Raw genomic sequence first — 13,044 nt, 5'->3', positions numbered from 1 at the left:
ATATTTCTTTTTGCACATTATTCACATAAATAAACACCCAGACAGTTTTTTCTCCCCTTCAGTGTTAATGACATAATACAGCAAAACAGAGGCACACCAAAAGCAGACAGGCTCATAATATATTTTATTTTGTAGTTCGGCATTGCATAATCACTATTCAGAAACATATTGCTTCATTGTTAACCCCAGGAAAGTGGAAAATAGAATGACTATATTAGAACTGCTTATTTAAAAAAGTTTTTGCATCACATTGTCCTGACACGTGAGGTAATTTTGAAAACGGACATAGATCATCAATATAGTCAATAAAACGTGTTTGTTCTGTTTAGTTTAGCCCACAAAGACTCTTCTCCTTTTATTTGGCTCTCATTCACTGAATAATGGTGTTAGGTGTAGTGAAGCCAAGAGTGCACTTGTCACTGGAGGCGTATATTCACAGTCGATTAAGACTAGGCGATTCACATTTTAGTTGACAGTTTAATGAGGGCCGGCTTCACCAAATTTTGGGTGTTGATTTGTGTCTCGATATTGGCTAATTGGGGGCAAGTGTTTAGGTCCAACTATTACTTATGATTGAACTGTCAGGCCAGCATTCAAGATTGGAAAGTTTTTCAGTATCTCATGCTGCAAACGCATTCCAGTTTAAACACATGCTAATTTAATGATGCTGACGCAAAATTTAAGCTTTGGTGCTTGTAGCTTAAAGAACAAAGAAACGGGACAGTTACAGTAATATGCATGACAATGTCTTAGCAAAGGAATATGAACTGTGCAGAATGACACTAAGACTATACACAACATGCAGCATACAGTGCACTGATAGTGCCAAATAACTTTTGTTTCCAGTCACATTTTCCTTTGACCTGAGATAAGAATATCCTCGTTTTATGGAAACAGAGAAAGCCCCCCTAAATAGACTTTTTGTTCTAAGCCACACACTTGATCATATAAAGTAATTATGTTACATTTTTAAGGCCAGGTAAAATGGGAAAAAAAAGACAATGAAATTGATTTTCTATGTTGAAAAAAAGGATGTACAGTTTCGTAGTCCTCTATAGGCAGTAACTCAACATACCGAAAACCTGCAACCATAAACTGCTACATTTAACTGTATTAATGATAGCTGATGTGAGTAATGAAAAATATTTTAAAGACTTTTTTTTTCAGTTCCCCCAAATACCTTGGAATAAATAGCCAGATGAACACAGTCCATTATATTGACATGAACCAACATTTTCCTTTGTACAAACATGTCTCGACAGCATTTAGAGTTGGTGATAAACATGCAAAGTGTCAGAGTGCATCCCGGAAGGGTGTAGTTTTGATAAATATTTTTTTTAATAATTCACAAAATTACATCTTTTACTAAATAACTGTGCTAAAAACACAGCAGTAGCACTTTTTCGATTTGAAATGGAAGACCTGGATCAAAAAGAGGGGTAAACAGCCATGTAGGAGGGGGAAAAACAAAATATCACAAGGGGTTAGAAATTAAAACAATGCTATCCACAAAGAAAGACTTCAGTGGTTACAGCCCCCGAATAACCGATGCACCACACTATAATTCCAGTCCAACATGTGCCAATTCACTGGGGAGAAGAACAAGCTTGTAGATGTTTAGAAAAGGAAACGTTCAGAAATTCTTTAAAAAAATCTTTTAAAGGCTAACATCTGGTGTCTTACAGCCACAGGCGGAGTTCTGTTTACATATTGTAGTATTTCATATCCACTGGGCATAACAATGATGCGCTGTCACATTTTACGTTAAGTGTTGAAACTGCAACGAGCTCTTACTTTCTCTCCCTGTAGAAAACATGGACTTGTTGTACATCTGCAGGATAAAAATGGTGCTGAAATGATGGGAGCAGCTTTGTGTGGTGAGCGCAGATGAGTCTGTAAGTTCAACGGGTTTAGATATGGCTTGTAAAGGCAGTGTGTTTGGATCAGCCAAGTTATCATCTCCTTCCGCCCTGTTCTAATCTTCCATATAAATAGCTAAACAGGTTCTGTGTTGGACAAAAAAAAGAACATATGACTCCTGAGTTGCTGACATGATGTCTTAAAACCAGGACTGGTAGAAGCCATTTTGATGGTTATTATTCTTACTGTACAGTATGCTTTTGGTTGGCTTTCTCTGTGACAACAGAGCTTTTTCACAGCAGCCGTTTCGACACAAAGTAGTAGGGTCAGCTCAGGCGTTTCCAATGACACTAATTAAGGTCCTGTTCCATTTATTGCAGCAGAGACTTTCATGTGCACCACAGCAGCACCCTAACTCTGTTTGACCTGGATGGAATGGGACCCGAGTTAGTATCATTTGAAACACCCGTGTTCACCCTACTATTCCAAGTCAAAATGGTTGCCGTGAAAAAAGGTCCATTTAAGCTAAAATATTTCCAGGCTTCGACATTTTTCGTAGGTCATTGATAACACAAGTCAATAACGTGCTCAATGGGCAAAACACACTTCCTATTAATCACGCTGCTGCAGTAAATAGTTCCTGTGTGCGACTTGATTTCTAAAAATAAAGTTCCAAAAACTTGAATGTACAACTCATATGCAGTACATGACTTCCAAACACAGGTTGTAGGAGCTTATAATAAAGACCTTAAAGCTAGGATAAGCCTGCAAGAGAAGTATGATTCTATGGTACAGTGCAAACGCGCCCCTCTGGCCACTTGGATTTACAGTTTATTTTGCATAAAAAACATTTGCATGGTGCATTTGTCATCACCAACTTTCTGGTTTTTCAGTAGATGCAGCTCAGTAGAAAGTGGAAAAGACGCAAAAAGACATGTGAGAGCGTCTGGCTAGACGTGTGTGTACATATTTGTGTGCGCATGCTCAGTGGGTACTGTTGGTGCTCCAGTCATAAGGGAGGAAGGTGACTTTGGTCTTCCCAGCAGAAAGGACACCCTGCAGGCTGGTCTTCTTGGGAGAGTCGCCCATGTGCTCCACCACCCACTTTAGCAGCTGTAAGAGAAGATGAGGTGGAAGAGATATTTGTGTTATTATAGCACTGTGTCTTTTTATTACCGTGCTTTGTGATTGGTAAGGCATATCATAAAAAGACATCAATCAATGACCAAATTTAAGTCCCCAGCCATGATTAGCATAGTGTGTTCATTCATTGTCTCTATGTATACACACAAAAGGCAGTTAAGAAGTCAAAGCTACCTTCTCATCAGTGCCTCCAAAGTCAGCTTTGTACCACTTGAATATCTGACTCAGTCGCACTTCTCTTTTCCCAGAATCCACCATACAGCCGTCGTCGTTCTCCAGGAAGGCCTCAGCCGCTGTGCGCAGCTGGCTGTCAATGTCCTGTTTAATCAGAATTTACTTCAGAGCATTCAGTCCCCAGAACATTCCCACTACTAATTACTTCATCAAAAATGACATATTGTCTTTATTTATAAAGAAACTAGCAAAGTTGTGACTGCTATATATGATATATGATATAATCCATCATATCTTTACATTGCTTAATGAACATAGTTCTTTTTGTTTGTATGTTTGCTTGTTTTATTAGAAAAAAAACTATAAACTATAGAGAAAATAGCACTACATTGTTCAATTCAGTTGCTTAATGTATGAGAGACCATTACACAGCTGGAAACAATGAAGCAGAGACTGCAGCACTGGCACATATAACACAAGTTTATATTAAGTTCATATATAAGAATTATTCCAATCTGCTTACCTGTGGAGTGTATGTTTTAATTGGTGGGCAGCCCTTTGCGCCACAGTTCAAGGCAAAGTGAATGAGTGGCTCAGCATCTGGAAGGGCCACCTAGTGGACAACATGGGGGAATGAAGTTCACATCACATTAGTTATGCCACAGAAAACTTCACTGGTGAATCAGAGAAATGTTCAGTTGTGATTTAACGTAATTTTTATTAAATACTTGTAGTCGTGGGTCTGTTTTGGAAAAGGGCTTCAGGAGCTGTGCGACGCCTTTTCTGTTCCCTCTGAGAACACCGTTCTCAATGTCCTGTAATGTGAACACTTCGCCTCCAATCAGGTAGCTCACATAGTTAAAGAACTACAAAATGAGACAGAGACAACAAATGTTGTTAATGTGATGTTCATTCCTGCTTTAGTAAACGTTGATTTAATTAAAACTGAAGATTGAAGAAGTGTTTTCCAAACAAGATTAACAACAGGATTTCCGTGAAATATTGTCTTAGTGGTTCCAGGAACACTTGTAAAGAAACTCTACAGTGACTGTTGAACGTGGTCAGGTTCAGGGATATGAAGCTTTTGTGAAGTGCAGTTGTGTGATCCTACTCTGTATCTTTGCCACATGTTGGTGGGAGCCCCCAGGCGTAGGTACCCATGGATGACCAACGCATTGTAGATGTTAATGAAGAAGGCCAGCTTCTCCTCTCGACTCAGCGAAAGCAGCTCCACCCTCTGCAGCTGAATGGCCAGCTCAGCGTAACGCTCAAACACAGGGTTCGCTGACATGCCTTTGTAGTCCACAGACTGTGGGAGCAAGGACAATATGTAACAGTATGCACACTCATTTTCTCCAGATATAAAAAGGTGTAAAGTATCTGCAGAGTCACTTGTGAGAGTGTGTGACGTATTTTGGTATTTGGTTGAGCCATACCAAGTACAGTAGGGTTATGTTGATAACAACCAAACATACAGACGAATCCACCTCAGTCAATAAGGGTATTACCTTGCCATCAGCAGACAGATGATCAGAGAACAATTTCAGAATCATCTCCCGTAAAAGCAAAGAGAGCTCAGCAGCTGTGAGAGGGAGAGAGACATATACAGAAAAGACAGACAGACGGAGAGAGGTGGTTAATGTTTGGCACACATTTAATACCATTTTCTGGCAAGACACCCAACCAATCTATGAATGGCAGCACTGATATACTAAGTGCAACTTAGCCTCAGAATCTTCACAATTATTTTCTATTCCACATTTTGTTATAATGTAAAAAACAACACAGTTAATCGCTGGATTTCAAAACATTAGCAATGAGCTGGGAAATCTGTCACTGGCAGTATAACTATAATAAAAACAATGACATAAATATTAAACTTGAAGTTGTACAAATGAGATTATTATTAGGAAACAGGTGAAAAAGGAGCATTGCAGTTTAATGCAAGAGAAAAAAAGGCCAAGCATAAATATGCTTACAAAAGCAGTGAGATTAACCACCTGTGTTAGTTGGTTAGCCAAGAGATTTGTGCAACATTCAGTTATGTAAATGCGACGACATCGAGCCAGGCAACAGGTCTTACCACCATCACGGTACAGAAAACTTTTGAGAAGTATTAATCTGTCAAAAGAGGACACCAAACCCACAGGAAAGCAGAACAAAGAAAAGGTTTTGAAAGAGGGCTTCAATGATATATATTTTCAGGACAATTCCTTCATATTTGTTTGGTTCCTTCAGAATCCGTTGAGGGGTTGTGATAAACTTTAGAACAGAATTACAGGACCAAAACATTTCTTATACAATATATTATCATACATGCTGCATCATTTTTGACCAAAGAATCCTCAAGATCAACTTATTCGCTTTCTGGAGATTTCTCCTGTATCTCTTGGCCTTCATCTGCTCAGTTGTCTGAGCAAATCCCATCAACGCCTGAGGACTATGAATTCCAGTTGAAAGCTCTGCAAAAAGATAACAAGTGGACCTTGAGTTGTGGACTTGTAAAATTTGAAATTGGAAAGGAGGAGAGGCCATTATGAGATATATCATTAACCCTTGCTTTCAGTTTGTACCACCACGAAGCTCAGTGACATAATACATAAACCCAAGCGAACCCAAAAAGATCATAAACCAAGCCAGCAGCAAACAAAGGAAAGGGCTTAGAGCGCACTGGAGGACACCATTCGGCGTGAACCTGGGATGCGATGTCCCAAAGCCTGGTCCAATCCTGACCTACCCTGGATGAGAGCGCATGATGCTGTCTGTCCTGCGTTGAGGGCTGAATGAGGGTCATCCTCCAACAGCCTGTACAGTGTGTCCATGGTGGCTTTCCCTTCTCCAAACCTGCCATCCTGTTGCCCACCGCCGCGCACACTGACCATGTACTTCTTCTGCAACAATGCTTGGCCAGTATTACAGGCCTCAGCCCTGGCTGGCACACACATGGCCACAGTCAAGGTGTGACAGATCTCGATTTGACTATACCTTGAATGAATCAGGGAACTTTGAGCTAGTTCAATGACTTTCCAGACTGTTCTAATAACTTCTACAAAATCAAAGCCTTTTACTGCAAGTCTCCAGCTTTACTTACCCATGCCCTTCTCTTTCTGCAGCCAGTCAACCAGCTGATCACCTGAGAAGCTCTTTTTGCATAATGTCAGTCCTCTCCTATGACTGCCAATCACATTGGCATGTTTGAAGTCCTCTACCAGGTCTGCCAACTCATCTCTCTCACACATAAACTCTGTGAGGGCAGGAATGTGTCAAGCCACATACAAACAAACACACAAAAATACACATACTGCAAATAATACTAACACAGTGCTGTCCATTTATTTTAAATTGGTGGCTATATAGTGTCCTATATGCATCTCATGGCAATGAATGCTAGTCAGTATTGCTGAAACAGGTCCTGTGTAGTCTCATTACAGTTATAATCAAGACTGTCCAGAGGGTAAGGAAAGTTTGCTGTTAACTAACATCAAAGCTGTGTACACTGAATCAAAGTTTTTCTCCACAAAAGGCTGTGCAAGGTCCCCTTTGGGTCGAATATGTTTACACCATAGGGAAGTTAATAATCACATATAATGAGGTGCTGCGACGCAGCCTGGTGCTGCTGGGTTCATCCAGAGTATCAAGTATCCTGTATCAACTGTCAGGAGAACAGCGTGCACACACACACACACACACACCTGCTGTTACTCAGACATATCATCATGCGCCCATATATGCCAACACTAGTTGTAAACTATAGTTCATTAGAGTCATCACATTAAGGACGTTTGACACTCAGACCAAACTAATCTAAAAATGTATTTCAAAGTTATCATTCGATATTAACCAATTAATCTACGCCGATGACAGACAGACACTGCACAATAACAGTTTAAACACACCATGAACTGTGCATTGAGAACAGGTTAAGGAATTAAGGGAATTAAGGAATGAAGTGTTCTGCACTGCATTTCTCATCTGTGGCATAGTTTCCTACACGTGGAGGCAACAAAGTGATCTGGAAAAGGCAAAACCTTTTTGTTGGACCAATAAATCCCTCACCTTGATCGGTGTCCCCAGCTGCGTCCTCTGGTTGGTTCTCCTCTGGTAGTGGTAGAGCATCTGCTGAAAGAGGTTCTTCCTTGACCAGATTCACCAACCTCTGAAGCTCCTCAGGAGCCTGAGAAAGTAAAACAGATCAGCATGTGCATACAACACAATCTCAGGAATACATACTTGATAGTTCACTGGTCAAATGGGAGAGTAGCATCTTTAGGCGTTTCCTCCTCTTCTTACCAGTTTCTGTAGGTCATCATTGCCCCCAACATGAATGTTGTTGAAGAAGATCTGAGGGACCGTGCTGCGTCCTGTCAGGTCCTTCACCTTGGGTCTTAGCTGTGGATGCCTCCCTATATCCACGTCACATACTGTTACTCCCAAACGCCCCAGGGTGGCCTTAGCCTGCATACAGTGCGGACAACCCTGGATGGAGTACACAGTTACCCGGCCCGGAGAACTGCTTTCAAACTCCATCTGCAGCACTAATGGAAAGATAAGAGAGCAAAGAGTTTTAAGCTTTAGCTGTCCAGAGAACATTGGCAGAGCTCCATGATTTTCCAGCCACATTCTGTTTTACATGCATGCAAACATAACTTAGACAAGCAGTTTCTGCTCTTGGCTACTGAGCAAGCGGGCATCACACAGTACATGCTGTATCCAATACATCTTAACTATGTTAAGTCTCTAATTAAACATTAAGTATATTGGATAAACCTTTTGGCCTTGAATGAAGTCTTAAGACTTGAAGCTATTACTGTTTTCTGGGTGAGTGGGTGGCTTCATATGTTGACATGTTGATCTCTTTATATTATAAAGCTTTAGTAAATAAAGCATAGTGTAAAATAAAACACTGTGAAATGAAATTACTTTATGTATTTCAGTTTTTCTACATGTAGAGGCAGATTTGATTGTTTAGAAATTTTGAGTTTTTGAAATTTGTTTTAACTTCCTCCTTTGACGATGTCTGCCTATCTGGTAGCCTACTACCTGAACGAGGATTTTTACCATTAGCTGGTTATAGTGTGTGTAAAAGGTTGTGGGTTTGGTTTATTTGTTTACTTGTTCTTCCTTGAGGAAGAAGACAGTTCTCCAAATGCTTTTGTTCAGCGCCAAATCAATCAAGTTGCTGATACATGATAGTTTCGGACTGATGTTCTCCTGGCCAGTCGAGGGGATTTAAACCAACAACATCACAGTCCTTTATAACTTCTAAGAAATGGTGATTATGAGGAGTTAGGGAACTCTTTTTTGCTTGTTCTTGTGTTGAAAACAGGTCAGGCTGATGTGAAATGTTAGTGACTGGCAATGCATGAGAGAGTTCCTCATTCATTGTGATGCAACTTTGTGTGGAAGCAGTCAAGTCAACATTAGGTTTTATCATGTGCTGCATTACACCACATGCATATTAGTTTCAGATTGGAAAACAGAGCAAAGTCCAAGGTTTTACCTTCTGCTCTGCTACCACGTTAATCTGCAAGTTGCTTGTTAATAATAACTTCTGCCTGATCCGGTCTTTATTGTAGAATAGCACTTATTGTTTTATAAGAAAATAAATAATCCTTTGGTCTCATTAAGGGCGTCACCCGTTACTTAACAAACAAGGCTTAATTAATTAACACACGTTTCTATGGAGTTTGTTTCTATGCATGCAACATCAACACAACCGACAACAATTAAACGACTATTGCACCATTACACAACTCTTTTTAAATCACACACAGGTGACACAGTTTGCTGGATCTCGCGTTGATTGTACACAAACACATAACGCCAGTCAGATTATGGACTGGTTAATATGCTAATGTGTGTGAGGTTATTACCGGCACGTTACCTTTCAGCGAGCGACTCCCTTGCTTGTTTCGGGAGTGTGATCTTTGAATCGCACGGCTGTTCCCTTCAGTCCAGCGGATTAAAACATACTGGTGGATGTGTGAGGTGTAACGCCAGCTGAGGGTCGGCTTGTCTGCAGGTAAACTCTCCAGCTGCACTGACTGCTGCGCATCCTCACTGCGCAGGCTAGCTCAGATTAGCTGCTCGCTCTGATGCCTTCAGGGATCCTCGTAAACTACACACTCTCTGACGGTGTTTACATATCATAGCTCGAGTTACCATCGCTAATCAATGACTGTATATGTCAGGGGTACAAACCATTTTTTTGAGTCTTATTTATTTTGGTGCTTGCTCCATTACAAAGAATTTATTGGTGACACGGTAAAAAAAAAAAAAAAAGCGTTAGGCAAAACACGTACATGAACTAAAAAAACGTAAATTTAGACGTAAAATCTGTTTTTCTTTGGTGACCTTGTTGTATTCGTGTAACTTGATTTACTTTTATGGCTCTTTTTTGTTTGTTTATGTTATTTGCTGTCTACTTTTATTTATTGTAAGATGTCCTTGGGTGACAGAAAGCGCCTATGAAATAAAATGTATTATTATTAGTCCTCCACCTCCTCACACCGGATGATGGATATTGTGCTCAGGTTAGCCCCCGTCCTCCTCCAGGACCACCTCAACCAGATCCCTTTTTGTCATTTGATATGTTTAATAATAAAATTAAAAAGCTATCAAATACATGTAGTCTAGTCAAATATTCAACATTTCCCTCTGATCTGTAGGTGAGGTTAAAGTATAAAGCTGCATTGAATGAAAGTTAAGTATCTTCAAATTTGTGTCTCACATCTTGTCAGATATCCAACGCTAGTTGTAAACTATAACTCCACATTAAGGACGTTTGACACTCAGACCAAACCATCTAAAAATGTATTTCAAAGTTATCATCGATATTAACCAATTAATCTACGCCGATGACAGACATGCACAATAACAGTTTAAACACCATGAACGGTGCATTGAGAACAGGTTAAGGAATAAGGGAATTAAGGGATGAAGGATGAGTTTTCTGCACGCATTTCCATCTGTGGCATAGTTTCCTACACGTGGAGGCAACAAAGTGATCTGGAAAAAGCAAAACCTTTTTGTTGGACCAATAAATCCCTCACTTGATCGGTGTCCCAGCTGCGCCTCGGGTTGGTTCTCCTCGGTAGTGGTAGAGCATCTGCTGAAAGAGGTTCTTCCTTGACCAGATTCACCAACCTCTGAAGCTCCTCAGGAGCCTGAGAAAGTAAAAAACAGATCGAGTGCATACAACACAATTCAGGAATACATACTGATAGTTCACTGGTCAAATGGGAGAGTAGCATCTTTAGGTGTTTCCTCCCCTTCTTACCAGTTTCTGTAGGTCATCGTTGCCCCCAACATGAATGTTGTTGAAGAAGATCTGAGGGACTGTGCTGCGTCCTGTCAGGTCCTTCACCCTGGGTCTTAGCTCTGGATGCCTCCCAATATCCACGTCACATACTGTACTCCCAAAGCCCCAGGGTGGCCTTAGCCTGCATACATGGCGGACAACCCTGATGGAGTACACAGTTACCCGGCCCGGAGAACTGCTTTCAAACTCCATCTGCAGCACAAATGGAAAGATAGAGAGCAAAGAGTTTTAAGCTTTAGCTGTTCCAGAGAAATTGGCAGAGCTCCATGATTTTCCAGCCACATTCTGTTTTACATGCATGCAGACATAACTTAGACAAGCAGTTTTTGCTCTTGGCTACTGAGCAAGGGGCATCACACAGTACATGCGTATCCAATACATCTAACTATGTTAAGTCCTAATTAAACATTAAGTATATTGGATAAACCTTTTGGCCTGAATGAAGTCTTAAGACTTGAAGCTATACTGTTTTCTGGGTGAGTGGGTGGCTTCATATGTTGACATGTTGATCTCTTTATATTATAAAGCTTTAGTAAATAAAGCATAGTGTAAAAAAAACTGTAAAATGGAAATGAAATACTTTATGTATTTCAGTTTTTCTACATGTAGAGGCAGATTGATTGTTTAGAAATTTTGAGTTTTTGAAATTTGTTTTAACTTCCTCCTTGACGATGTCTGCCTATCTGGTAGGCTACTACCTGAACGAGGATTTTTACCATAAACTGGTTATAGTGTGTGAAAAGGTTGGGGTTTGGTTTATTTGTTTACTTGTTCTTCCTTGAGGAAGAAGACAGTCTCCAAATGCTTTTGTTCAGCGCCAAATCAATCAAGTGCTGATACATGATAGTTTCGGACTGATGTTCTCCTGGCCAGTCGAGGGGATTCAAACCAACAACATCACAGTCCTTTATAACTTCTAAGAAATGGTGATTATGAGGGTTAGGGAACTCTTTTCTGCTTGTTTCTTGTGTTGAAAACAGGTCAGGCTGATGTGAAATGTTAGGGACTGGCAATTGCAGGAGACAGTTCCTCTTATTCATTGTGATGCAACTTTGTGTGGAAGCAGTCAAGTCAACATTAGGTTTTATCATGTGCTGCATTACACCACATGCATATTAGTTCAGATTGGAAACAGAGCAAAGTCCAAGGTTTTACCTTCTGCTCTGCTACCATTCATTGCAAGTTGCTTGTTAATAAAACTTCGCCTGATCCGGTCTTTATTGAGAATAGCACTTATTGTTTATAAAGAAATAAATAATCCTTTGGTCTCATTAAGGGCGTCACCCGTTACTTAACAAACAAGGCTTAATTAATTAACACACGTTTCTATGGAGTTTGTTTCTATGCATGCAACAGCAACACAACCGACAACAATTAAACGACATTGCACCATTACCACAACTCTTTTTAAAATCACACACAGGTGACACAGTTTGACGCTGGATCCGCGTTGTTGTACACAAACACATAACGCCAGTCAGATTATGGACTGGTTAATATGCTAATGTGTGTTGAGGTTATTACCGGCACGTACCTTTCAGCGAGTGGCTCCCTTGCTTGTTTCGGGAGTGTGATCTTTGAATCGCACGGCTGTTCCCTTCAGTCCAGCGGATTAAAACATACTGGTGGATGTGTGAGGTGAACGCCAGCTGAGGGTCGGCTTGTCTGCAGGTAAACTCTCCACGTGCACTGACTCTGCGCATCCTCACTGCGCAGGCTAGCTCTCAGATAGCTGCTCTCTCTGATGCTTCAGGATCCTCGTAACTACAACTCTCTAACGGTGTTTCAATCAAGGCTCGAGTTACCATCGCTAATCAATGACTGGTATGTGTCAGGGGTACAAACCATTTTTTGAGTCTTATTTATTTTGGTGCTTGCTCCTATACAAAGAATTTAGGGTGACACGGTAAAAAAAAAAATGCGTTAGGCAAAACACGTACATGAACTAAAAAAAACACGTAAATTTAGTTTGAAAAATCGTTTTTCTTTGGTGACCTTGTTGTATTCTTGATTGATTTGATTTGATTTACTTTATGGTTCTTTTTTGCTTGTTTCTGTTATTTGCTGTCTACTTTTATTTATTGTAATGCATTATGGGGTGACAGAAAGGCCCTATGAAATAAATATTATTATTATTATTATTATTATTATATTATTATTATATTATATTATAGTAGTGTTGGTTGCTGAGGTTAACACCAACATAGCTACTTGTTCCTTTAGTTTCTGTGGTGGATTTAGTTACTATCACATATAAAATTACAACGATTGCATAGGGAAACTTAAGCGGAAAATGTATGTCATTTATTTTTTTAAATTATTTTATTTTTGTTTGTTTCTGTTATTTGCTGTCTACTTTCTTTATTGTAAGGTGTCCTTGGGTGACGGAAAGGCGCCTATGAAATAAAATGTATTATTATTATTATTATTATTATATTATATTATTATTATTATTATTAGTATACGTAATATCCCTGAGTAAGCAGTGGAAAGTAACTACATAAAATGGAGTAGTGGGGGGTGTTTGTACATATCACATCTTAAGA

General features: G+C 39.9%; 1 protein-coding gene across 2 annotated transcripts; it reads right to left on the bottom strand.

Annotated features, from left to right (window-relative positions):
- Nucleotides 1-109: 109 nt before the first annotated feature.
- zgc:152951 (Glutaredoxin-1) lies at nt 110-12,159 on the bottom strand. 2 transcript variants are annotated; one of them, XM_027290833.1, is made up of 11 exons: nt 12,033-12,159; nt 7,468-7,712; nt 7,234-7,351; nt 6,269-6,421; nt 5,915-6,109; nt 4,686-4,759; nt 4,289-4,486; nt 3,906-4,043; nt 3,701-3,790; nt 3,178-3,321; nt 110-2,973 (listed from the first exon to the last, which is right to left on the bottom strand). In XM_027290833.1, the coding sequence occupies exons 2-11, from the start codon at nt 7,702-7,704 to the stop codon at nt 2,845-2,847; spliced, it is 1,476 nt and encodes a 491-aa protein (XP_027146634.1). In that variant the 5' UTR covers nt 7,705-7,712; nt 12,033-12,159; the 3' UTR covers nt 110-2,844. The 2 variants fall into 2 exon arrangements, with proteins under 2 accessions (XP_027146634.1, XP_010728781.3); XM_010730479.3 differs by lacking the exon at nt 12,033-12,159 and adding an exon at nt 9,062-9,270.
- Nucleotides 12,160-13,044: the final 885 nt, after the last annotated feature.

The sequence above is a fragment of the Larimichthys crocea genome, chromosome XVIII, assembly GCF_000972845.2.
Source record: "Larimichthys crocea isolate SSNF chromosome XVIII, L_crocea_2.0, whole genome shotgun sequence".
Classification (NCBI taxonomy): domain Eukaryota; kingdom Metazoa; phylum Chordata; class Actinopteri; family Sciaenidae; genus Larimichthys; species Larimichthys crocea.
The sequence above is the reverse complement of the archived record's forward strand: the minus strand, read 5'-3'. Positions and strand labels throughout refer to the sequence as shown.

Excerpts from the sequence above, each read along its gene's own strand:
- zgc:152951 (XM_027290833.1), bottom strand. The coding sequence starts at position 7,704 with ATGGAGTTTGAAAGCAGTTCTCCGGGCCGGGTAACTGTGTACTCCATC. Across the intron at positions 7,352-7,467 it reads ATGATGACCTACAGAAACTG|GCTCCTGAGGAGCTTCAGAG; the intron begins GTAAGAAGAGGA and ends TTACTTTCTCAG. Across the intron at positions 2,974-3,177 it reads TTGGAGGCACTGATGAGAAG|CTGCTAAAGTGGGTGGTGGA; the intron begins GTAGCTTTGACT and ends CTTCTCTTACAG.